Source organism: Centropristis striata, chromosome 1 (assembly GCF_030273125.1).
Source record: "Centropristis striata isolate RG_2023a ecotype Rhode Island chromosome 1, C.striata_1.0, whole genome shotgun sequence".
Classification (NCBI taxonomy): Eukaryota; Metazoa; Chordata; class Actinopteri; order Perciformes; family Serranidae; genus Centropristis; species Centropristis striata.
In genome coordinates, this window is record NC_081517.1 from 41,736,985 (window position 1) to 41,764,641 (window position 27,657).

Sequence of the window (27,657 nt, forward strand, 5' to 3'; positions counted from 1 at the left end):
CCGAGGCCCTAATTATGAAAAAGTAGTACTAAGTAGTAGCGAAAAATCCTCTCTGAGTGTTTCTACAGACACCACTTTCTTGCTAAGCTGCAGTGGAGGGGTGGTAACAAAAATAATTTATACGAAAAAAAGGCTTCGATGGTCCAAAATACCCACCTGATTTTACCTGTAGCAGAGACCTTATAGTAGCTTTGGTTGACCTGAAAAATGAATGTTAGAAAAGGATTTCTACAGTGAAGGGAAGTAGTGATTATAGAGACTGATAACTGTTTCAGTGTACATATAGACGCATGAGTGTTCGATTGAACGATGTGAACAGTGTGCACGACTCCTGCTGAAACCTTTAACCAGATTGTTTGGAAAGAGGGACGAGAGGCTGGAGTGATCCGAGTTAGCGGCGAGGGGAAGAGGTGGAAGTGGTGGAGGGAACAGTGGTGGGAGTGTCACTTGCCAAAAGGCTTACACATGGCCTGATATCAGACCACTGTAAGACCACTGGGAGCCGGTGACCGAGTGTTTGTGATAGAAAGGGAGGGAAACAAAGCTGCACTAATCTCTCTGGGCAGCTGATATCAAACACAAGTAGAAAAGTATTTGGGTTTAGTATCGGGTGTGTAATTGGAGTGAAACTATGATGGTGTTACAGCGTTGACATAACTCAGAGGCTCAATAGAGTGGAGACAAAATGAACCTGGTAGTTAGCATCCCCATGGGGTCTACTGAGAATTGGCCTATGGGATTTTTGCATTGAATTTTGAATCATTGCAGAAAATAAGCTCTGTGGAAAACACATGTTCATGATGCTTAGCGATTGTGTTCAGCAGGATAATCTTCACAAATGAAACACCACTTTTATGATCTTTGTAGCGTTAATGTAGCCGACAGAAGTAAAAAGCTAACGTTATGCTATAGTGAACAACTTCACGGTGACCAGACTTTAACCCTCTATGGTACGCATTATGATGCTAGTTAGGAAAATAAAATGTTTGGAGTGTCTTAGAAATAGACGAAATAAACATAATCTTGCCCGTAGGCAACATTGTACCATAAGGCTGCACAAGTGAAAAATACATTTTTTAAAATAAATGTTAACATAATTGATTTAATAAACATGTAAAAGATTCAGTAGCTTCAACAGGGTACAATACATAACATTTTAAATAAAAAAAACATTATCAAAGGAACTTTTTTAACCGGTTTCTTGTCCGAATGTTGCCTGTAGGCAACATTGTACCATTGTACCACGACCCATTGAAATGATTGTCTTCAACAGTCTAAGTGTATGAAACTATCAAAAATGAAGGTTTACTCACCTATCAGTAGGAATTTATATTTTTTCCTGATGGAAAAGGGCCACGAAATTCCGATTTGAGTGATTTTTTGTGGTGCAAAATGGCAACGCTGTTTCCTTTGGAAAAGTCTGCAAAATAGGGTTTGAATATGGCCTCCTGGAGATCATGTGACAAATTAACGCATTGCTATTGGTTCCCTATACTCTTCCCTCTTTTTTAAAGTATTGCTTCACTCAAAAACATGCATTGTAGAAATTTGACAGGCCAAAAATGGGTATGTTGCCTGAGGGCACCACTGTACCATAGAGGGTTAACCTCACTATGATTATGCTTCAAGCGGTCTAAGACAAGCTAACCAGCAGTACAGCCAAAATTAGGAGGTATTTACTCACATACTTTATGTCATATGACAAAATTCGAACATCTCTTAAGACCTTATTTCAGGCATCTAACCACCAACCTATTAAAAATGCACATGGTTTTGTTCTGCAGAGTTTTATGCATCTGGCCTCTGGTCTAAGCGGGTCAAAATGTTTGTACTTGTACTGAACTTAATTGCAATTAAATCTAAGCTCCAACAGCTTTGAAAACAAAACAGGGCATCATTCTGAAAACAGCTCTTGTTAACTGAATCCAATTATGTTCTGGTCCAGTGATTTTAATACGCACATGTTGAAGGAAAGTGCATAATGTACACTACTTATTTGCAAAGCCTACAAATTATTTCTTTTAAGCCTGTGCAGAGTTTTTGTTATGGTATTTCTGACTCAGTCCATGATAGGGCTGAGCTTTACTGTCTTTTTAACAATGTGCTGTCCACACTCACACATTATATTCACAGTCATACCTGGAAGCTGCTATAGTACAACCACAGGCTGATTTGTTGGCTAGTCAGTAGGTCCACTGGAGCATGAGGGACTTAAAGGGAATACACCCATTTTAAAAACTCATACATGGTGTAATAGCCCAAAAATATGAAATATCTCTGTAATCTAAAAAATAGTTTGCTTAAACTCAAGATTTTCATGTCATCAAGTATCAAGTCTGGACTTTCTCCATAGACGATGAATTGCGAAAGATGTTGAAAGATAAATGACACTGAGCGCAACCAGGGGAATGTTCTGAGGATATGAGTTAATTTTTCTGTTTTTAAAAGTGAGAAAATTACAATGAAATAAAGCTCATTTCATTCACTGTCTATGGAGCAGCTCCAGAATTTATACTTGGTGATGTCAAAAGTTTGAGACTTCGTTGTCTGATTTCTTGCCTTGAGAGAGTAGCTTATGTTCACAAATATTGATTGAACTTTCCTAGGTCATGGAAATAACATATTGGAAAATTTAGGTTGCCATAGTAATCAGGGAAGTGCTTTTCTTTTACTTTACGCACTCAAATGTATCCTGAGTCACTTCAACTTTGTCATCCTCTGATTTCTGGTTCACTTCATTTTATTTAAGGATTTTATTCACAATTATTAAACCACACACCCCTCTTTTGTTGCAGCTCAATACATGTAAATAATACACTACTGGTCAAAAGTTTTAGAACACCCCAACTTTTCCAGAATGCTATTGAAAATGATGCAGTTTAATGTCTCAGTGTACTCTGAAATTATAACAAATAAACAATTGAAGTTAAAAAATAAATCATAGAATCAATTTAGAAAGGAAAATGTATTCTAAACTGTTGACTCATGGAAGTAGCCACCTTAACAGATAGAACAGCTGAACACACTCAATGGAAATCAAATATTCTTCAGAAAGTTCTTCCCAACTCTGTTGAAGAAGTTCCCTTAAATGTGGAGCAACTTGTAGGTTGTAAGTGATTTCAATAAAAAAATAGAAAAAATGTGGTGTTTGACCGGTAGTGTATATATATAAACAAAAACGGGAACAATATCTGACGTTCTCTGTTCCTGCTGTATCTGTTAACTTAAATTGAAGATATCACAGACCTGGGACGGAGAAAACCTTGTTCCGATGTTCCAGTGCTTTTAATAATAATAATACATTTGTCCTTTCTAGAGATGTGATAATATTAGTGTTTCTGCTGTTTGCTATGATTATAAGAGATGTTTTTCTCTTAACTTCCAGCTGCATTCTGGGGTGACATCGCTTTAGACGAGGAGGACCTACGCATGTTCCAGATCGACAGGACGATAGACCTCACACAGCACACACACATGCACACACACTCCCGGCAGGGACACACGTCTGGTAAGTGGACTGGACGTCTCACTCTCACTCAGTAATCATCATGTAATGCTCTCTCCCATGTTTCCTCTGAAACTCTCTCTCTCATTACACGTCTGCTGCAGAGTAAAGCAGCTTCAATAGGAAGGAAGCAGACAGGGGCCACCTGAGGATATCAGAATTTATTGTGCATTGTTTGTGTTTTGATTCTTGGCTCTTGTGTGTGTCAGGTGGCCTGGAGGAACATGATATTTCTAAGAAGAGAGGATCTTTATATCTACTGCTGGAGAGAATACGCAGGTTTGGTTTCGGTAAGGAACTTAAACTTAACAAACACTCATTTCTGTCACCACAGACTCTGTGTTAACGACTGTACTCATTTTTTTCCTTTTTCAGCTACTAAGTTACACATTTTATTTGCCAATGGTTATCAACCTTCAAATTTAGTTTTAGAAAAAATGTTGGCCCATTATAAAACATGCAAATGGCTAGAAATATGTGCCAAGTATTTGCAAACTGTGTGTGTTTTTTTGTTTTTGTGATGAGTATGAAACACCTCTGACAAAGGCTTCAGGCTGAAAAGCATCAGTTTATAATAAAGTTATTTTCTATACTCAGGCAGGCAAATTCACAAAGAATAGATTGAGGCTGTAGATTGCACAAGTCCAGTTAACAAAAGATTTTTTGCGAAGCATCCATTAAGTTTTGCAGCTGAGGGCAGTTGTCCTTGTGGTAATGTATAAATGTTGATGCTGCACCAAGAACACAAACATTTAATTTTCAAGCTACAGGTCCTGACTGACTTGGTGCAGAGGCAAAGAGTGACCGTATTTACGGTTTAATATCTCAGTCTGTCGGTGTTACTGCATTTTCAAATGACACCTTCAGACTGTAAAAGACAGTATGATTTGAAGCGGAGGGCCTCAGTTATGAATGTGCTTCAGTTACCACCAACTCTCTGAAGATGCTGATAAGTTCACTGTAACTGACTATCACTGATCTTTGTGAATTGGACAGTTTTTGCAGTGAGGCTCATTTGCACAGAAAAGTGAAAGGTTTTGTGCCTTTGTTTGCATATTACCTCATTAAAATATGTGCAAATAGCACAGGAGCACCAAGATGCTATCAGCTTGGCAGAGCAATTAAAGAGCATTTCACAATTTGCAAGAGGTTTAAAAATCATGTTTTTTGTTTCTTCATAAGCGCTTGAACATAGGAGGGAAGACAGATTATGATTGCTGTATTAATCATATTTCAGAGCACACACCCTATACTCCCCTGTAACTTTCTTAAGGAAAGTTGCAATAAAATCGCAGTTATTAACCCTTGTGTTGTCTTAGGGGTCAAAAATGATTATGTTTAACAGCATAGGAAACCCCCTTAACGATCTTTTTCAACTTGAAATTCAATTATTTTTTCTAGTATGAGAAGACATTGCCTTTGTACATATTTTCATGAAAGCTGTACACCAACAGGGTCTTTTGATCCAGCAGCTATAAAATAATACAAAAAACAAAAACCCTAAAAACATTTCATGCATGCATTCATGCTTGCTAAAAAAATGTTTACACCTATGCCTGTATGCCTTATGCCTTTAGCAATAAGAATGATAAAAATAAACCCCAACTGTTTCCTTTTTTGTCTAATTTGTCCAAAAGCTGCATAATCCATCCGGGAATTTGTCTGCATGTGTTGCTAGACTGCTTTCCTTCTTTATGCTCGTTGCAAGTGAGCTAAGTTTGTACCACGACCCTGACTTGACTGAAGCAGTCAGATCCAGAACTACAGAATGTTTGAGTTACCTTTTTTAGAACAACTCAACTCATTCATTAAACATTATAAACTTCTGAAAATGAAATGTTTAATAAAACAGTGTATTGCACAGTCGGAGCTATATCTGTCTGAGTTTTATTACCCTCTGATCTGAGAAGAAACTCTGAAAGGTCACATGTAATAAGAAGTGGTTTGATCCAATAAAGTCAGAGCGCATTTATGAGCTGATATTCATAATAATAGACCAGTAATTTACTCTGTTTGAGCACACATAAGAGCTAACATGTTGTTCTATAGTATATATATATATATATATATATATATATATATATATATATATATATATATATATATATATATATATATAATTGTTTATAATATTTGTATATTACTATATTGATTATTCATATATATATATATGTATATAGACATAGAGACCTGTTAAGGGGTAGGACTCGATAGGTTTTTTACTTCTTCCTACTCCCTTTCGAGCTTGCAGAAAGTGTCTGTCTTCTCAATTTTTTTTTTGCTTTTTTGTTTCGTTTTTTATTTATTCATCTATTAATATTTAAACTTGTTTTTTTTTGTTGTTGTTTTTTTACTTGCTTGCATGTTCGAAATAAAGACAATCAATCAATCAATCAATTCCTCTCTCCTCACTCGGTTAGACTATCTCCCCAAGAACTCCAGCAAGGGACCTGCCAATCCCAAGAGTCAAACTGGGAAAGGTGGGAAAAATGGGAACGTCGTGAAGAACCGTTTTCCTCGAGCGGCCACATCACGAGCTGAGAGGATCTGGCCTGGAGGAGTCATTCCCTACGTCATAGGAGGAAATTTCACTGGTAAGCAACTCCACTGGACTGCTGCCCGTTCAGCTCAACAGTAACATACACAGTGACGTGTGAGTGTGTAAAAGTAGGAAGTGAAATGTGTGTGTTTCAGGTAGTCAGAGGGCCATGTTTAAGCAGGCCATGCGTCACTGGGAGAAACAGACGTGTGTAACTTTCATTGAGAAGACAGATGAGGAAAGCTACATCGTGTTCACCTACAGACCCTGCGGGTGAGTTTGGTGAATTTCTTTGTGTGTGTGTGTGTGTGTGTGTGTGTGTGTGTGTGTGTGTGTGTATACCTAGAGTTCAGTAGTGACCTTGTCACAGCGAGAGACGATACGGTCACTCAACAATAGCTCCACTTTCCTTCCTGTCCTGCTGCTGTTTCCCCGTCCCACCAATCACACTGCTCATTCTAAGTTTTTGTGTGTTTGTGCAGTTTTTTTGCTCACACGCTGCAGAAGTGCATTGTTCTGTCGAGTGGCAGCCCGGCGAGGTCATAGTGTGTTTGTACAGTGGTGGCTCTTCACTGGCTGGTTGAAAGTTGTAAGGTTTCAGAGCAGCTGAAATCAGGACATTTGGGTTCATCTCTCCAAGCAGATCAGATCAGATTGATATGTGGTTTTTGGGAACGATGCCGATACTGATTTTAGAGGGGGAAAATTCATTGATTACAGATATGGTGGCCAATATTCTAATTTTTTGAGCTGGAATTAAAAAAAACGTACATATTACACATATATATGTACATCTATTGACTCCTCTCTTTAAATTGAACAATGATATTATAAATGACTATAATGAATGTCATTCAGATCTGCCTGTTAGCAGATGATGCCAGTTGGCTCGTGCTCTGTGATTGGCTGGCTGCATCTGAGATTAGACACTTTAATCTGATGTATAAATACTCTGCAGCTTGGATGTGTGACAGGGACAGACAGAGAGAGAGAGAGAGAGAGAGAAAGAGAAAGATGCAGAAAAATAAATAATGTTTTAAGATAATAGAACCACAGTATGAACCAATGTACTGTGGCACCTGTTGTGGGTGAAGTGCTGGTACTAGAGCTGCAAATACTGAAAGAAAAGACTCGATCTACTCCAGTGACTCCTGATCCTTACCCTGCAATCAGCTCGCTGGATAACTTTAATCAGATTTGTTAGCCTGGCACGGACGTCTCGGCTAACCAGAAAAAGAAGAATGAGTGTGTGTGCTTTTTATGTGTGTGTGTGTGTGTGTGTGTGTGTGTGTGTGTGTGGGTTCTGTGAGCAGCGATATGTGAATTCTCACAGCTTATTCACATCGGGTTATGAAACTGCAGCGTTATCAGAGCGTTTTATGTAAATAAATCCTGATGCTTTCCCTCTGGTGGACGTAGTACGAGACAGGAAATCCTGCAAAAGAGTGAGTGAGTGAGAGAGTGTGTGTATGTTTGTGTTTTGTGTTTGTGTGTGTGTGTGTGTGTGTGTGTGTGTTTGTGTTTGAGTGTGTTCATACAGCACTGCTGATGCTTTTATTTTGTGTAGTAAAAATCCTCCGCCTATCTCCCTGCTATCAACTTCCTACTAATCCTTATTAGGTGTTGTTCCTATGTGGGTCGTCGTGGCAACGGGCCCCAGGCTATCTCCATCGGCAAGAACTGTGACAAGTTTGGCATCGTGGTGCACGAACTGGGTCACGTTATCGGCTTCTGGCACGAGCACACGCGACCTGACCGTGACGATCACGTGACCATTATCCGTGATAACATCCAACCAGGTGAGACTCCCATGATGCACCTGTGTGTGTTTTCAGATATTCCTAAAAAAAAAAGATATATCTGTCGGGCTCTAGTCCATATATGGATATGCAGAACAGAAACACCGTTCCCTCCACATCTCCAGCATGTCTCTGTTGTAAATGAGGCTTTTAATGACTGTGAAGTCACCTCGACCTGCAGTCTCCTTTCCTCCCACACAACTCCTCTGCACCTCAACGCAGTCTGACAGGTGTTAAATCAAATGACACAGCACAGAATCAGACCTGACCCAGGGTTATTTTTGGAAACATGCAACCCTGATTCCAGAAAAGTTGGGAGGCTGTGTAAAGCATAAATAAAAACAGAGCGTATCAAATTCAGAATGAGTGAACATATTTACAAAAAACAAAATGTTTCCAGTTTCAACATTAAATATCATGTTTTTGTACTGTATTCAATTGAATTAAAGTCGCAGTTTGCAAATTGATGTGTTTTGTTTTAATTATGTTTTTCACAGTGTCCCAATTTGTCGTATCAGCGCTTTTCCACTATGCTGCTGGTGAAAGTCACATAATAGCACAAACAAACTTGAGTGTCCTGTAAGCTTAAATTAGTGTTTTTGTCAATGGAGTAGATGGATATAATGACTCCCGTTCCCAGTCAAAAAAGGGCTCTCTGACAGCAAGGTAAAGCAGTGAAAATATTCTAAATATACCGTAAACTAAAAGCTTATATTGATCTTATTAGGTGGCTAACATATGTTTTTCTGCGACCATATCTTATATAATACCTTGAATAATACAACTGAAAAAAATCCAAACTACTCTCTAATCTCTGCTTTGTATATTCAGTGTTATGTAAAGAGTATGTTTGTGTATACATTTATGGTTGCACTATTTGTTGATGCATGATAAAACTATATCCCTTTGACGCTGCTGTTCTTGCATGTGTGCAAATGTGTGTGTTTGTTTGCTTGTATGTGTGTGTGTTTGTACGTGTGGTTCCCAGGCCAGGAGTATAACTTTCTCAAGATGGAGCCAGGGGAGGTCAACTCTCTCGGGGAGCCATATGATTTTGATAGCATCATGCACTACGCCAGGAACACCTTCTCACGGTAACCAACAGCACAAAATCTTTTCTCGACTTTAGTGGAATTGACAAAACAGCTTTAGAGACACAATCTGTCAAAACAGATTTTTCTCAAGTTTAAAGTCTGCTCTTTCATCACCTGGGTCAAATAAAGGCTCGATATACTTTTCCTGGGCACATTGCAAATTATTTTAACAGTGTTAACTATAATTATGACTGAGCTTGTGATCAACTACGTATAACAAGTAACAAGCACAACAGAGGAGGCATTTTAGTCAGAGACAGCAGTGAAGGAAACGGAGTTTGTAGACTTTAGTGATTTATGTCTTACAGATCGACAGAATCCTTACAAACAGAATGTGTAATTATTTTTTTATGGTGGTATTTGTTCTGTAACTCATACAGGAAATACTTCTTAGGTCTGAGTCAGCCAATTGTTTTTAAGTTGTAGCAGTGTTTCCCAATCTTTTTGGTGCGTGACCCGTTAAAACAATTCTCGTGATATAATAACAATGTGAAAACAATGACAGAGTTGTTGCTTGTAGTTATGAACCGAGAGATCATTTTTTAAAACCTGAATCTGCAGCTTCTACACTGCAAAAAAAGAAAAGTTGGGTGAACTCAAAATTTCAAGGCAACAAACTTCGGTTAAATTTTAAGTTGGACAATTAAACTAAATATTTTAAGTTTTGTTTTTGAGTTTGCTCAACTCTGAATTTCTCTGGCACGATTGTAACGCCGCTATGAAATGTCAGCTTATGTTGCGATCACAATTTTGAGTTAGCATTGATACGCTAATGGCTACTCTTGTAGCTGTAACAAGCAGCGCCGCTAGCATCAGTTAGCCGCTAGGTTTCGCTAATGACCGAATTTCACAACAAAGAAATAAGAGTTATCAGAACTATTGTCCCTTGTTGTGAACCCCAACTTAAAGATATAAGTACAACAACTCACAAACTTGTTTTTGAGCAGACAACTGGCTTGCTTTGTTGTGCTAACTTACATTATTGCCCTAAATGTCAATAATTTATATTTCCAAGTTTTACCAACTTAAATCACTGTTTTAGGCCAAAAAATACAAGTTGGCTTTTTTGCAGTGTATTGGTTTAAAGAAGCTCTATAGTGGGTTACACATATTTTTGGACTGGACTGAACTGTACCTGCTCAGCACAAAGCAGCAGACAGACACAGTTAGAGGCTAGCTGGTAAAACTAGTGGAGCATTTAGCAGCTGAAAAAACAGATATTTCACTCAAGTATTTATAGAAACCAAAAAATGGGACTGGATATTTTTATTGTTTAGGTTACCAGAAACACAACTCCAATTGAGTGATAATGTCAGATGTGCAAATATGGTGGACAGACATGACAGAATTTAGATAGCGCCTTTCTACCGTACCAGACAAAGTGCTTACAATTTTTCTCTAATTTACTCATTCAAACACACATTCTTGGACCGAAGGTGGTGGAATTGCCATGAATGGTGCTGGCCTGCCCATCGGGAGTAGCTTGTGGGTTCAAGTACCGTTAGAGAGCTATCTCCAGAGCAACAGCCACCCAATAATAAGCAACTGATTGCTAACAAATTTGCTGTATCACCTCAAAATGTGATCACTGCAAGTGGCCAAAATATCAAGTACTGCAGGTTTAAATGAAGATGATAAGAAGCACTAATCTTCAAAAAAGGCAAAACACAAGAGAAAAGGGTAACGCTTTATACTAAGGTCCTTGTAAAAACCATGAATTAACAAGTAATAAGGCCCTTGTAAGTCCTTACAAGATGCTTATTAACATTATTGTGTGTTTATAAGCTTATATAAGTGTTAATAATGGCATTACAAACACCCATGACCCACCCATTATGTCTTTGCCATGCCTTTATTAATCTTATTTTGTTTGCTTATTGATATTAAAATATACTTTATTGCTCATCTATTATAAGTTAACTATAAGTTAACTATGCTTTTTGCAACTACCGGATCTAAAGCGAGAACAATGCCTTATTACTTGGTAATTAATGGTTATTAAGGACCTTATTATAAAGCGTTACAGAGAAAAGTCTGAATTTTCACAATGTTGTGTCACAAAAACCCACTGAGTTCAGATGATCTGACTTCTAATCAGACTTCTGCTTTTGTGGACATTTACAGTTCCTGTATAGCACACTATTTGTGGAAGAAATTGGAAATAATCACTTCCACTTAACTAGCGGAAAATTTTACTCATCATGAACTCCCTTCCCATGTTTTCTCAACCATCTAAAATCAGCCAGTTATTTGGCACTGAGAGCAGCCACGGGTTCATTTTACATGCTTTCAATATGAGGATGCTTCTTAATCTCTGAAATACCTACTCTCATAGCCCCTCCTATTCCCCACTCAGCTCCTCCAACTCACACATTCGAAGAAAACACTGGTGGGGTGATCAGTTTTGGCTTTTAGACCACAAGATTGTTTTGAAGATGACATTTATGTGTGTTGAAATCTGTTTTTTGTTTTCCTTGAAATCAGAGCATGATGTGAGTTAACATCCCCATTCAGTAAAAAAGAGAGAGATTTCCATGTTTTTTCTTTTTAATATAAAGCAGGTCTAGATGCAGAATTAATATTGTAAAAGTATCAAAATACAATGGGCACAACCTGTATTCAGAAAATGTGCATTTAAACAAACTGTTTCATAAGGTTCAAAGGCAACCCATACCATATACAGGCAGTGGTGGAATGTAACTAAATTAATTTACTTGAGTATTTCCATATATATAACTTTATACTTCTACTTCACCATATTTTAGGGGCAAATATTGTACTTTTTACTACTTTCTGCTGACAGCTTTAGTTACTTTTCAGGTCAAGATTTCACATGAAAACATGATTAATTTCAAAGTATATTATATTAAAAAAGTATATTAAGTATTAACAAAGTATATTAAGTAGTTAAAATGAGCCCTACCTGGACAACAGTAAAATGCTGCTTACGTAAATGCATCAAATAATAATACAACAGTATATTTGGAATATATATATATATATATATATATATATATATAACAATCAGAGTGGGGCTATTCTGAATAATGAGGACTTTTATTTTAGATACTTTATGTACATTTTGATGCCTAACTGAAGTAAGTTTTGAATGCAGGACTTTTATTGTAGCCGAGTTATTCTGCAGTGTGGTATTAGTACTTTTACTAAGGGATCTGAATCGTTTTTACCGTTCTACCACTGTATATAGGTAGAAAGTGCTGCTGCATTGCTGATACAGTTGTTCATCAGCTGCAATGATGGTGCAGAGACACCAAGAGTGTGGATGCTGAAGACTGACCAATCAGAGCAGACTGGGCTTTTTCAGGCAGTATGAGAAAAATAACGTGTTTTTTTGAATTTTAAGACATGTAGACATGTTCCATTAGTAACCCAAATACAAGCATGAACCTGAAAAGCAGCATAATTCCTAGTGTCCCCCATTTAAATCTCTTTTTTCCTTCCTGCAGGGGGATGTTCCTCGACACCATCCTTCCATCCAGAGATGAAAACGGGGTCCGGCCTGCTATTGGCCAGCGGACCAGGCTCAGTAAAGGAGACATTGCACAGGCAAGGAAGCTGTATAGATGTCCAGGTACTGATATATTTACTATGAGACCGCCGTGTGTGTGGGTGTGTGTGTGTGTGTGTGTGTGTGAATTGTTGTTCCTGGGAAAAAAAAGACCACCTCTGTTTTTCTGCTCTTTTTTATCTTTTTCGTAAAATATCTCCACCCCTCCATGCTCTGACGCTCAGAGCTGAGGTTGAGTAATTTGTTTTTCCATGTAACACTTCCCTCTCTCTGTGTTTTTGGGGTCTCACACACGTCACACACGTCACACACACACACTCTTCACACCAGTTCTTGCGCACACCCGTGCTGTTCAGGGCGTCCCTCTGGTCCCTGTTGCACTGTTCCTACGTGATCTGGATATGCTCTCAAGCCGAGCTGTGAGGAAATGTCACAATGCTTTATGATCACAAATGCTGGCATCCCTGTTTTGGCCCACACACACTCACACACACTCACACACACATCCCCAGGACAGGTTCACTCTTTAGGTCATCATGTGCGCACGAGTTACTGTAACTGAGGCAAACAGACTAAACAATATTTATCGCCATTTTGGTCTTTTGTATTCACCTGTCTCTGTTTCATAGTATTTTTGTGTGTATATTAATTCATTTTGAGTCATTTTGTTCTGTTAAAGTCCAGTTTATCGACAAATATGCTAATATTTGTTAATAATTCCACATATATTACCAGATATATGTTGCTCTACTAAAGCCATTTCGATACTGGAGCGAGAATAAGAGTGTCTGTGTCTGCGTGTCCCAGCTGGAAATAAATACAACTTCAACCTTATAAGGTCATATTTGAGTGATACCATATTTACTGACAGATGAACAGAGCCCCAGGGCATTGTGGGGGGAAAACAGCATGCATGATGGGATAGGAGGGGCACATTTGGCTAACCTCCTTTTGCGAGGGATCGTCTGCGTTAAACTAAGAATGAAGGATGAAGAGAGCGGATATTGTGTGAGAATCTTCCATGAATTCCCATCCAGCTGTAACAGTTTGTTGTCTTCATTGTGATAGATTTACAGTCTGTCAGTGGCGTTCAATTACAGTAAATGACTCAGTTAATTCTGTTAGATGGTGACAAGGCATAATGCCTGTGGTCGGACCTCACATGTATGATGATACTCACAGGGATACACACACGCATCTGCAGCTTCCAACATGCACAAACTAAAACAAGCCAAAGGCAACATGAAACACAAGTTTGTTTGGGAGGGTAATTTTAATTCCTTTACAGTTTTCCGAATAGGAAATACACGTCTAACAGTTTCCATATGGAAAGATTCGATATTATAGCATGAGGCTGTTGTTTTGACAAAATAGTCTGTAGTATATTTATTTTGGTAAATTGGCTGTGAACGATGGAGAGTAATAATAGACATGAGAGCCATGTGTTCTGCAGTAATGCACCAATCATAAATATCAGTACACAGCTGAAAGGATTACGCAGCAGGACTCACCACAAAAATGTAACTCCATCTGTGTGTGTTTGTGTGCGTGCATGTGTGCGTGCATGTGTGCGTGTGTGCGTGCATGTGTGTGTGTGTGTGTGTGTGTGTGCGTGTGTGTGCGTGTGTGTGTGTGTGTGTTGCAGCGTGCGGAGAGACACTGCAAGAGTCAACGGGCAACTTCTCGTCTCCTGGTTACCCCAACGGATACCCTTCTTACACACACTGTGTCTGGAGAATATCTGTTACACCTGGAGAAAAGGTGCACACACACACACACACACACACACACACACACAGTAGCACCCTGCAGTGCAGTGAATGTGCATGCTCTGACAAAAAGAGACTGCTGACAGAATGACTGTATATTGATTATTTCCTCACACTACAGATACCACCCTCTTCCTCTATTATGCCTCTTTCCTCGTCTGATCTCTGAGGTGCAGACATCTATATTAAATATGTTACAAATATGTATTTTTTGCTCCTCCAGATTGTTCTGAACTTCACCACCATGGATCTGTATAAAAGCAGTCTGTGTTGGTACGACTACATTGAGGTTCGGGATGGATACTGGAGGAAAGCTCCGCTGCTCGGTAAGATCCAGAGACCCCCAATGACCTCATTTCATCAACGATTTACTTTGTTTTTGGATTCCTCATTCACTGTACAGGCATGCAATAAAAACAAAGGCTTCAAGGTTAAAAAGGGCAAGTAATTGATATGCAAATGGTCATCTTAAGGGTAAAGTATTCCTTTAAAGGAATTTTAGGGCACCCAAAAACAATTTAAGTTGTATGTAGTATCTATCAAATAGTTTTATGGAGAGCAGAGTGCTGGAAACATGAAAGCATATCTGTGCTTTCACACAGTAAAAAAAAAGGTTAGTAATATCAGAAAAACATTCTGGAAATTCCTTTGCATCATTATCAAAGTGTCTTGTATCCGTTTGTGGGCTCAGGGAAATCCAAACACAATTATTTTCATTAAACTTTTGCAAAGCAAATAATTTAATAAAGATTATACTCCTTGCAGCAAAACTTGAACCAAGATTAAAGAGACACAGATTTAGTCTGTATTCCTATCATGTTTTTCATCACATCACATTTCAAGTTTTGATTCTGACAGGGTTTGTTTCTCTATGTGTGTGTGTGTGTGTGTGTGTGTGTGTGTGTGTGTGTGTGTGTGTGTGCGTACGTGCGTGTGTGTGTGTTTGTTTCTAACAGGCAGGTTTTGTGGAGATAAAGTTCCTGACGTCTTGATCTCCACTGACAGCAGGATGTGGATCGAGTTCCGCAGCAGCAGCAACTGGGTGGGAAAAGGCTTTGCTGCCATTTATGAAGGTAACTCGTCTACCTTAAAAACAAACAAATAAATGAATACATGTGTATAAATACACAGCTTGTAAACAAACTGTACGGTAACGCTTTATAATAAGGCCCTTAATAACCATTAATTAACAAGTAATAAGGCATTGTTCTCGCTTTAGATCCGGTAGTTGCAAAAAGCATAGTTAACTTATAGTTAACTTATAATAGATGAGCAATAAAGTATATTTTAATATCAATAAGCAAACAAAATAAGAGGCATAAAGGCATGGTGAAGACATAATGGGTGGGTCATGGGTGTTTGTAATGCCATTATTAGAATAGAATAGAATAGAATAGCCTTTATTGTCATTGTATATATACAACGAAATTGGAGTGCAACTCCCATTGGTGCAAAATAAGGAACTCAAAATATATATATACATACACATAAAAAATAGAAAATAAAAATAGAATAAATAAATAAAATAAAACAAAATAGACTTTTTACATGGGCTGTGCTTAAAAATGTTATATAAACACTTATATAAGCTTATAAACACACAACAATGTTAATAAGCATCTTGTAAGGACTTACAAGGGCCTTATTACTTGTTAATTAATGGTTATTACAAGGACCTTAATATAAAGCGTTACCAACTGTACTCATGAAACAAGGGCTGGTTTCATACGTGATGACTGAATGTGACTTTTGTGAGATGTTTTCTTGCATAATTGATACATAGACAAATGTTTCAGGTGGTCAGTGGGGTAATGTTAATTCGTCCTGTCTCTCTTTCTCTCTGTCTGTCTCTCTGTGTCTGTCTTTCTCCTCCGTTTAGCGATCTGTGGAGGGGAAATCACCAAAGACTCAGGACAGATTCAGTCTCCCAACTATCCTGATGACTACAGACCCTCCAAAGAGTGTGTGTGGAGGATTACTGTGTCCGAGGGATACAACGTCGGGCTCAGCTTCCAGGCCTTCGAGGTGAGTCACTCTTTGTGTGTGTGTGTGTGTGTTTGTGCTCATGTTTGTGTGTGTGTTTCTCTCATTTCCTCCCCCATCTGAATGTGTGCGTGTGCTCAGGAATGTCTGGGTCAAATTTCACGCTCGTATAGCTGCTAGGAAGTTAATAATGTTAGTGGTGCATGTGTGTGCGTGTGTGCGTGTGTGTTCGTGTGTGTGTGCGTGTGTGTACAGAGACACCGAGCTGTTGAGGATTAGTTTAGTGCTGTTAAAATGTCAGGGCACTAGATGACTCAATCTGTCTCCAACCTCACTTCACTCTTGTAAGGTCAAAGGTCATCGTAACACAGGAGCAAAGATCAACCACGTTTAAAATCAGTGGCGGTTCTAGACCAGTTTTACTGTGGGGGCCAAGCAGGGGCCAGTGTTTAATCAGAGGGGCACATTAAAAACGGCAAAGATGATATTTAAGCATTCAAAACCCTTATTTTAGCCAACATGGTCTCACAGAAATCCGTGAAATAGCCACGGATTTCGCTTAACTCAAAATCCGTGGAATAGCCACGGAATCACTCAAATTTCCGTGAAACCGACACGGATTTCGCTACAATGCAAGTTAATGACAGTCATATCCCGTGGCTATTCCAACATACAAAGTGATTATGTACATTCACTGAGTGAATATTTAGAAAATAAAACATATATTTCTCGCTAGAAATGTGATCAAAATCCATTTTTATGCAGAAACTAAGTCAAAATATTGATTTTTCACTAAAAATGAGAGAACCATGTTTTTTGTTCTGACCGCTGGGACCTTGAAAGTCACGTGACTTGGAACAAACCAATAGCCACGGGATATGACTGTCATTAACTTGCATTGTAGCAAAATCTGTCAGTTTCACGGAAATTTGAGTGATTCCGTGGCTATTCCACGGATTTTGAGTTAAGCGAAATCCGTGGCTATTTCACGGATTTCTGTGAGACCAGGTTCATTTTAGCTTATTTAAACATCTCATTTAAGTATATTTGGAAGATACAAATACATTGAAACAATGAGACTTACCAACAATAGCAATTATTTTTGTGCACAATTACTTTTTTTATATTTTGGAAGTGCAGGACAGTAATAATGATCTTATTTTATATATACACAAGCTTTTATTGAACAATTAAACTATGAAACAATGTACATATTCTGGGTTCCTTTTGTCTACAACGAAGTATTGTTTGAACAAAAAATAGGTAAGAATTGTTCTGTCATTCATCGTTTTTCATCACTTTATTATTAATTTGACACAGGGGCCACAGCAGGGGCCAAAGGCTTCTTCACAGGGGCAGTGGCCCCTGGAGGCCCCTGTGTAGGACCGCCACTGTTTAAAATCGTCCCTCTAAACAGAAGTTAGAGCATCTTTAGCTTCTGTACTGTGACCTATTTCCCAGTGAAAATGTATAATTTAGTGTTGTACAGAGGGTTTAAATCAAAATCTTTGCATTTGAAAAGCTAATATGGACACAGTTATGGCTCCACACCTGTTGTTAAATCAGTAGGACAGATGAAAGTTAAACTTTGCAGAGTGATATCCAAATGCATCTCTTTTATTTCTTTCCATATTACATAATCAGGTAGCAACTATGACCCACAAATGGTAAAGTTTGGTTTTATAGACTCCTGTCACCCAAAGTCTCATTTGATTGGATATATTTTTGTAAGATAAAATATCTTTTTCAGTTACAAGTACAATGAAATGTCACAGGAGCTCACTTACAGATGCAATAGAAATATTTATAATTAATTATATGGAAAAATATTTAGAAGTGCTATGTACAAACAGTTTCAGGTTAAAATTCTACACAACAATACGATAAGATAGTAGTAAGAACATACTAGAATACAAGAAGGAGAATATATATAACACAAGAATAGAATAGAATGTAAATAAAAGCCCCTGAGTGCTGGATACGTTTTCAAACATTTGAAACAGTTTTACTTGGATTTACAGAAAAAACAGGGTTGAGTGATATTTAAGTATATATAGTGAAATATATATATATATATATATATATATATATATATATATATATATATATATATAATTTTTTTATTTATTTATTTTTTTTCTTAAAGTTGTCACATTTACTTTTATTGTAAAGGTGATATTATTCCAAAAATATTAATATGTTAGAGGAACAGAGATAAAGAAAAGGAGGAGGAGACATCTAGAAAACTTCTACACAAGACTTTGGTAAGAATCTTGGGACACATTCTTATCAAAAAATTCCACAGCAAAAAAATAACAAAATCTTCTAATAATGCTCAAAATCATATAGATCTCAATCGTGGCGCATCTACATGTACAACAGTATAGCTGGGTAAAAAGCCAACTGGGCATTTTGTGTCCTAGAAACAACTGAACAATTGAAGGCGTATAAAACACTGGAATGGCTGGGCACCTGTGCTTTAAAGTCTGGAATATACTGTACGACATAAGGATACCACAAGATATAACAGTTCTTTATCTTCTTATTAAATCAATTTATATTTCATAATTATATTTTTCAAGATATGTTATACCACAACATGTTTACAGTAATCTTGCAAAAGAGTCGTATGTTTGTAAGAGCTAGTTCGAAAGCACAGAAGGATCAGCCGAGTTTAAATCTAGAGTTTTCCAGTGAGATCTTTAAGTTCATCTTCTATTAATGACAGTGAAATATATTTGACATATGTCAAGAGACAAATAAACAATTAACACAACAACAGGATTAAAACTGGGAAAATGTTTTGTCCTTTTACTTCAATGAGACTTTAAGATATTTCATGGTGACAGAATCTCACTGTGTGTTTGTGTGAACCTGCACGAATGTTTTTGTAGATCGAGAGACATGACAGCTGTGCTTACGACTACCTGGAGGTCCGAGACGGCCCTCTGGAGACGAGCCCTCTGATTGGTCGCTTCTGTGGTTACGATAAACCCGAGGACGTGCGCTCCACCTCACACACACTGTGGATGAAGTTTGTTTCAGACGGGACGGTTAACAAGGCCGGCTTTGCTGCTAACTTTTTCAAAGGTGTGTGTGTGTATCTGTGTGTGTGTGTGTGTGTGTGTTGATTGTTTTTATGTCACATGGCTTTTTAACCAAAGCATTCTTCATGTGTGTGAAAATAAATGTGCGCTGACGTGTGTGTTTTCCAGAGGAGGATGAGTGTGCCAAGCCAGACAATGGTGGATGTGAACAGAGGTGTGTAAACACTCTCGGCAGCTTCAAGTGTGCCTGTGACCCGGGCTACGAGCTCGCTCCTGACAAGAAGAGCTGTGAAGGTAACTGTGTGTGTGTGTGTGTGTGTGTGTGTGCTGAATTCATGTTGGTATGTGCATTCCTTTGTATGCTGCTGCGTGTTTCTGTAGGATATGAGTCGGACTCATCAGAAAAAAAACATCCGAGCAGCCTCCATCAACAGGAAAAAACATCTTTCTGACACAAAGCCACATGCCTCACTGTTCCGATGCCACAAATGCTGTGAAGGTCCTTTTTAATCCCACGAAATAGATTAACTACCCGTAATGACCCACATACTGAAACAACCGAACAGACCACTTCTGAGTCACAGAGAGAGAGAAAAAGCCACGCTGGTGAAATATCCAAATTGTGGTTTTCGCTCTATTTCTTTGAAGAGCAGTAGTTACTTTGGCATCCCCAGTGAATTAATGTGTGGGAAAGAGTGGAAAGTGGATTTTCAAAAAGTATTGAAAATATATACAAAACATCTGCAGACTATATATGCAATTACAGTGACAGCTGGGCTCCTTAAAAAGAAGAAAATGTTGGAGAAATATTCGGTTAAAAAACGGTCAAGTACAACAGTAATAAATATGATCAGGAGAACTAACACTGCATAGTGAATTATTGTGTTTGGGTGTGGGGGAAGTGCTGTGATGAACTGTACAGGTGTTATGGTCATGTTACCTTCTTCCCCTTTAAATCAGCAAACATTAGTAATGAAGACTTTCCACACATATTTCACTTTTCCTTTGAGCTGAATCGGGTGAATCTATGACGAATATTCCCAGTGGAATCATCAGTAGAAGCAGAGTCTGCATCCTTAACTACATCATAGCAGAAACTAAATCTTCCTTTGACTAAAACAAATGCAGTGAAGAACTGTGTTCATCATAAATGTGGTGGTAAATTCTCCTCATTGCAGAAAACCAGCCACTTAAACTCAAACATGATGTCTTTGTTTCTTTACATGTCAACAAAAAGTGTGGATTTGTTCCAGTTGGAACACAACAATGCACAACTTTAATAAGCATTTGAAAAAGCAAAAAAAATGAATAAGCATTGACCAGATTAACCACCGCCTGCTAATGTATGATGCAGTTTGTTGGGTTCATGGAAATCCCACCACGATGTTAAATAAAGCCATCTTGAAAGCTCCTTTTTTTGACATGTAATTCCGTCCTTGTGGCTTGTAAAACATGTAAACACATATATCATTTGTCTTGGCGTGCATGTCTGAATTATTTGTGTGCTTTTCCAGCGGCGTGTGGCGGTCTCCTCTCTAAGTTGAACGGGACCATCAGCACTCCCGGTTGGCCTAAAGAGTATCCACCCAACAAGAACTGTGTGTGGCAGGTGGTGGCGCCCACTCAGTACCGCATCTCCATGCAGTTTGAGGCCTTCGAGTTGGAAGGAAATGAAGTGAGTGTGTGTGTGTGTTTTCTGGTGATAACACAGGAGCATTAGCCACCTTGTAGTATTTGTTAAAAGAGGATTATTTGTGTGTTTAGGTGTGTAAATACGACTACGTGGAGGTGCGCAGCGGCCTTTCATCCGACTCTAAGCTGCACGGTAAATACTGTGGCACCGAGGTCCCCGAGGTCATCACCTCTCAGTACAACAACATGAGGATTGAGTTCAAGTCTGACAACACAGTCTCCAAGAAAGGCTTCAAAGCTCACTTCTTCTCAGGTAAGTCACGTGTGTTACACTTGTGCATGTGTGTGTGTGTGTGTGTGTGTGTGACAGAGGTGGGCAGAGCAGTGTGTTTTGTTTGGAACTTACAGATGAAGAAGTTAATTGTGCTGCCAGAGAAGTTTGAGGAGCATCCAATGTGGATGTTTTCAGTTTGGAACGGGCTCACAGCCAAAATGCATTGTAGTTAAAGGTATAATATGCAGCAAATGTCACAGTTGGTGAGAGAGAGAGAGAGAGAGAGAGAGAGAGAGAGAGAGAGAGAGAAAGAGAGAGAGAGAAAGAGAGAGAGACAGACAGACAGAAACAGAGAGCTAGTTGTAAGTGTCGTGCCATTTTTCACTAATGAATTGTATGTTCTATGGTCTAATCATTTTTTCCATGACTCTGTACAATGTTGCCCATAAAGTTGGAACAATTTTGTTTTCAGACACAATCCTCTGTTAATTTCGATACGTTTGGAAGAAATTGATTAATAACGCTTTGAGAAGATATACATATATATCTGTCAAGAATAAATCACATTGTCACAATCATTTCATGGAAAGAGGTAAAAAAAAAAAAAAGTATTCCTACTTTATGAGTGACCATGTATATAAAGTAAGGGAATGCAAAGGTTACAATGCAAAATGTTGAGGCCAATTGTCATTGTAAATATCAAAGACAGTTAAAAGAATAGTTCAGGGTTTTAGACATCAAGTCCATTGAAATACTTGCCAGTAGTGTAGTGGATGCAGAGCTATTGGCTTACTTCCCGAGCTCCGGTGTTGTAGTTCTAGTCGGGTCAAAAAATTACAAGGTTTTACTCCACAAAACTACACTGTAAATTGTAATAAGTTCACTTTACTTAAAAAAAGTTGGGAAACCGATTGCCTCAAAATCTCCAAGTAAAGTAGCTAATTCATTTCAAGGTGTCATAGCTAATAACTGTGTTTAGACAACTCAGATAATGGCAGTAAACTGGAGTATAGTTAACTCAAAATCATTAGTTAGGTTGACTATAGCATGTCAATTTTGACTACTTAAACTTGTGAGTTATCTTAATTAGGCAGTACTCATAAAAATAAGATATCCTTACAAATTTAAGTGTTCACATTACTAGCAAAATATCAGGAAACCAATTGCCTTGATATGTTCAAGTAAGCTGAACCAAAAGTGATAAGTTATTGAAACGAAGAGACAAAAGACAACAGTTTGAATGGAAAACAAAGTTTAATAATTAAACTTTTTTTGTTCTGAACACAAATACATGGAAAATGGGGTCCAGGCTGAAAACTATTTAAGTTTACCTTAAATACAGGGATTCTCAAGTGTGGTTACATACATTGTTGAGGGTACTCAACAATTCAGAGCGTAAGTAAGTAACCTAACTAATGATTTTGAGTTAACTATACTCAAGTTTACTGCCATTATCTGAGTTGTCTAAACACAGTTATTTTTAGCTATGACACCTTGAAATGAATTAGCTACTTTACTTGGAGATTTTGAGGCAATCGGTTTCCTAACTTTTTTAAAGTAAAGTGAACTTATTACAATTTACAGTGTATGTGTACACTAAAGGTCACCCATTCTACAACAAGACACTGGCCCTCCTGCATATCAGAAACTTGACTTGAACTATTTTGTTTCTTGAAAAAGCCAGTAAATACAACAACTGCGTAGTAATATTACTACGTGCTGCAGTAAGCACTGTGCAGAATGTAGATGTGCACTTTTTCCACTCCTGATTCCTGATCTGCCCACCCTCATTGAGTTTTATGTGTGTGTTTGTCCGCTTGCATGTCTTTAGTATTTGTGTAAACATGTTGTGTGTGCACACCCCTCTGTTTTCATGAGCTGTGTCTGTCTGTGTGTCCTGCTGTGTCTTCTGAGGCTCCAGCAGCTCTCAGGCCTCCTGCACTCTGCCCTCTCTCCCTCAGAAAGGCTGGCTCTGTGTCCCGAGCGTATGATTGTGTTTGAGTCATGCCAGGACATAAAGCGCGCCCGCTCTCCCACCCGTGGCCATTTCAACAACAAGCTGGCAACCTCACCAAAGGTCAGAGGTAACATGACCTCACAATCGGCATCTCTGATTGGCTCTGGTCGACCGTGTGACGAGGGAATGGATGGATCCTTTTATTAATTGATCATCGTTCAATCCATTCTCCTCCAGAGGGAAACATGTGCTTTGTCCCAATTCCATGCCACATATAACTATTAGTATGTACAAATCCAATCCAATCCAATCCACTTTATTTATATAGTACAATTTTAGCAAACACAAGGTTTCCAAAGTGCTGCACAAACAATAAATACATAACACAATACAAAGAGATGTAGTTAACAATAGAACAGTAAGATGCAATAAGATAAAATAAATTAAAAATGGGATAAAAATAAATAAAATAAAATATGCATGAATACAATAAAAACAAAAAATCATAAAATCATAAAATCAACATAAAATCAACACTCTACGATATATAAATGTTTAGAAAACTGAGAATAACATCTATACAATACACTTATTACTAATCAATTAATTGGTAATGGATAGTCATTTTTTGAGGTGAAAAAATGTTCAAAATCTTTTTTGTACAGCTTGTTAAATATTATTATTCACTCATTTATTTACTCCTCTATGACAGTAAACTGAATGTCTTTCAGTTGTGGACAAACAGGACATTTGAGGACATCAACTTGTTTTTTTGGAACCATTTTTTGACATTTTATGGACCAAACGACGTCGATTTAACCATAAAATAATCAACATATTAATCATGAATTTAAAAAAATCTTAAATTGCAGTCGTACTGTGGAATTGAAGTAATGATTCGATGCAAAATTGAATTAAAAACTAAAATAAAACCTTTGGACCTTTCTTTTTGGTTTGGTCTAACGACCTCACATAAAAGTGGAACACAGGTCATTGCTTTGGATATCATAATCATTATATAATAATGATCATAATCATTTTTATGACTTTGCAAACATCTTCCATCGTGTGATATTTATATATGTTGTTTCCCTATTTTTATTTGCATTAGATACACAATATATTATTGTACTGTACTGTAGTTAAAGGAAATAAGTAGTGATTTGGATCAAAAGACGTCAGTTAGACTGCAACTGCCAGTTTCATATTCCTCCCAAATTAATTAATGATAACTTTATTGTCTGATGTGTTCCAGAAATGTCACAACTTCCCACTATTTATGTATATTTCAAATTAAATTAAATTTTAATTTGTTTGAGCTGTATGACAGTTCTTCTTCTCTGTTCTGCATTGCATCATAGGCCAAAAGTGTCATTACCACAACACTCAAAACTAAAATGAACATAGTAACTCTGCGTATTATTGCTTAATTGTTGTTACTTTACACACTTGTAACCCATTTAGAGATACAACTGTAGTGTGTAGGATGGAATTGGGACACAGCTTTGATTCCCCTGTAAAAACACAACAAATGTCCCCTCGTTGCGGTTTTGCAGGGATGAATTTGTTGGATGTTAACATTAGATAATAACAATTTTATGAAGTTGTCCAGAAAAAACTGACTCCCTAAAAACTTGGTATTTCACCTGGGGCGATACTTTACATCCTGCTTCACACAATGAGTTGTGTGTTCTCATCTGCTCATATTAAGTCTTCTCATTGAGTAAACCAGCTAAATCCTAATCTAAAAAATTGATTATTGACCTAATATTTGTCTTAACCTCAAGATTAAATGTACTGGAGACTTCACACCAAGCTGTGGAGCAAAATCAAAAATGGTTGATTATTTCCCAGCAGCAGTTTGATCGATCTTCCCTTGACTGCCGCCAAAAAACATGATTTTGGAAACCAAACCAAGCAAATGAATATATTCAAATATAGAAATTGTAGGAAAACATGAACAGTAAATTCTCTTTGATTTTATACTTGACATGCATCAAATAAACTAATATAATATGCATGTATTATCCAGCTAATTTGCCTACATTTTCCAAGCTTTAGAAATAAAACCAGCCTGTAATTCTGGCCACTTTGTCCAGCTTCTCATTGTCATCAAACCAAAATAATTCAAGATTTTGGATCTTAATTCGTACAAAGGTGCATGCACTCAGAGACAAATTATATATTGCCATGTCCTGCAACACTGCAACCATCTGGGTGAAATGCCACATATTTTGGGAGTCCCAAAGAAAATTTCTCTTTTCTTACCCTTAACCTTTATGGTAATTAAAAGGGAAATGGCAAAACTGTTTCAAAAGGCAACTTCAGCGTAACATTTCGACTGCTTCCTCCTCCACGAGAGGAAGTTAAGCTGTCAACTGGATGAGCTCGTCAAAATTAACAGAACACCTGGAAGTTAAAGCGCTCAGCGGAGCGTGGCTTCACAGAGAAATTACCTACTCACATATAGATAACGTGTGTGTGTTGAAAGTCAATGTGTGAGTGGCTCTTCTATTGTCAGAGGCTTTTGGTTGGCGAAGATCCAGCAGCTTTAGGGAGGTCCCTTCGGCCTCCCACACACTACTAATCCATGTGAGTGTGCACGTGTGCATGTGTGTGAGCGTGCATGTGTGTGTGCATGTGGACATTGTGTGCTTGACCTGCAGGAGGCTACAATGAACACTGTGCAGCATCAACCGCAAAGCTTCTTAGCCTGTGATAGGGTGAGACTGAGCCCACAATAGCACCGTAATACCACATCAGACACAGACAAACACACACACACACACACACACACACACACACACAGAGGGAGAGGAGGATTTAGTGGTTTCATTAAAAGCAGATCTAGTTTGATTCACAAGCTCTTGAGTTGAGGTGAGACTCGGCGTCTGTGTCTAATCTCACATCTCTTTATAGGAATCTGTCTCTCACTCACCGTCACAAACACACTCCGCTCTGTCTCACACACTCTCCCTTACACTCGCTACATCTTCCTGTGCGGCCGTCTGTAAATCCCCACCTCTCTGTTTCTGTTTCTGTCTCTGACACCGTGGCTGTTGTCAACGTGGCAGCCGCCCCACACAGAGCGAGTCTCCCCTGCTCCTTCCACCTCCACCTCCACCTGCAGCCAAAAAACATGATTTAGGAAACTAAATCAGTTTTTTAAAACTGTTTTTGCAAATGAATATATTCAAATGTAGAAATTATAGGAAAACATGAACAGTAAATTCTCTTTGATTTTATACTTGACATGCATCAAATAAAGTAAATAATAAACTCCCTAAAAACTTGGTATTTCACCTGGGGACGATACTTTACATCCTGCTTCACACAATGAGTTGTGTGTTCTCATCTGCTCATATTAAGTCTTCTCATTGAGTAAACCAGCTAAATCCTAATCTAAAAAGTTGATTATTGACCTAATATTTGTCTTAACCTCAAGCTTAAACGTACTGGAGACTTCACACCAAGCTGTGGAGCAAAATTAAAAATGGTTGATTATTTCCCAGCAGCAGTTTGATCGATCTTCCCTTGACTGCAGCCAAAAAACATGATTTAGGAAACTAAATCAGTTTTTTTACAATGTTTTTGCAAATGAATATATTCAAATATAGAAATTATAGGAAAACATGAACAGTAAATTCTCTTTGATTTTATACTTGACATGCATCAAATAAACTAATATCATATGCATGTATTATACAGCTAATTTGCCTACATTTTCCAAGCTTTAGAAATAAAACCAGCCTGTAATTCTGGCCACTTTGTCCAGCTTCTCATTGTCATCAAACCAAAATAATTCAAGATTTTGGATCTTAATTCGTCCAAAGGTGCTTGATATATTGCTATGTCCTGCAACACTGCAACCATCTGGGTGAAATGCCACATATTTTGGGAGTCCCAAAGAAAATTTCTCTTTTCTTACCCTTAACCTTTATGGTAATTAAAAGGGAAATGGCAAAACTGTTTCAAAAGGCAACTTCAGCGTAACATTTCGACTGCTTCCTCCTCCACGAGTCTCCCCTGCTCCTTCCACCTCCACCTCCACCTCCACCCTGTGATCCTGCAGTGTTCATGCAGCATCACTAAAATAGGCTTTGTGTTCAGCCCGCCACACCAGGGAGAAGCCATGTGTTAGGAAGAAGCCACAAATTAAAGGATGAGGGAGAAATAACGAGCGAGAAAAACACCTCAGTTGTGTTCTTCCTGTTTTTGTTTTGAGGCGACAGATATTCAAACCTTTTAACCTCCTAACAAGCAGCAGCCAGCCGGTCGTTATAAACTCACGCTGCGCAGCCAAACGTTGTTAAAGTTTACAGACAACCTTGTTTAAAGTTCTCGTGGTGAACTAAACTTCCAAAGATACTAAATATGTCAGGCTGAATTTTGAGGAAATGTATATACAGATGTTTGACAAGACATCTGGAAATAATGAAGGAGGTTTGAAAATTTTCACTGTAAACATCTTTTAACATCGTTTGTATTTTCTGGGATATATCTGTTTCAATATGAATAAACATTCAGAA

At 38.0% G+C, this 27,657-nt stretch overlaps 1 protein-coding gene across 1 annotated transcript in view; it reads left to right on the forward strand.

Annotated features, from left to right (window-relative positions):
• tll1 (tolloid-like 1) overlaps positions 1–27,657 on the forward strand; it is a 69,301-nt gene that overhangs the window by 23,928 nt on the left and 17,716 nt on the right. Inside the window, exons 4-18 of the mRNA XM_059334378.1 lie at positions 3,386–3,508; positions 3,715–3,795; positions 5,926–6,099; positions 6,200–6,317; positions 7,665–7,843; positions 8,832–8,937; positions 12,405–12,529; positions 14,112–14,227; positions 14,459–14,561; positions 15,192–15,308; positions 16,115–16,260; positions 19,113–19,308; positions 19,434–19,559; positions 20,780–20,940; positions 21,030–21,210. Of these exons, the coding sequence (XP_059190361.1) occupies positions 3,386–3,508; positions 3,715–3,795; positions 5,926–6,099; positions 6,200–6,317; positions 7,665–7,843; positions 8,832–8,937; positions 12,405–12,529; positions 14,112–14,227; positions 14,459–14,561; positions 15,192–15,308; positions 16,115–16,260; positions 19,113–19,308; positions 19,434–19,559; positions 20,780–20,940; positions 21,030–21,210 (2,052 nt within the window). The remainder of the gene's footprint in view (positions 1–3,385; positions 3,509–3,714; positions 3,796–5,925; positions 6,100–6,199; positions 6,318–7,664; positions 7,844–8,831; positions 8,938–12,404; positions 12,530–14,111; positions 14,228–14,458; positions 14,562–15,191; positions 15,309–16,114; positions 16,261–19,112; positions 19,309–19,433; positions 19,560–20,779; positions 20,941–21,029; positions 21,211–27,657) is intronic.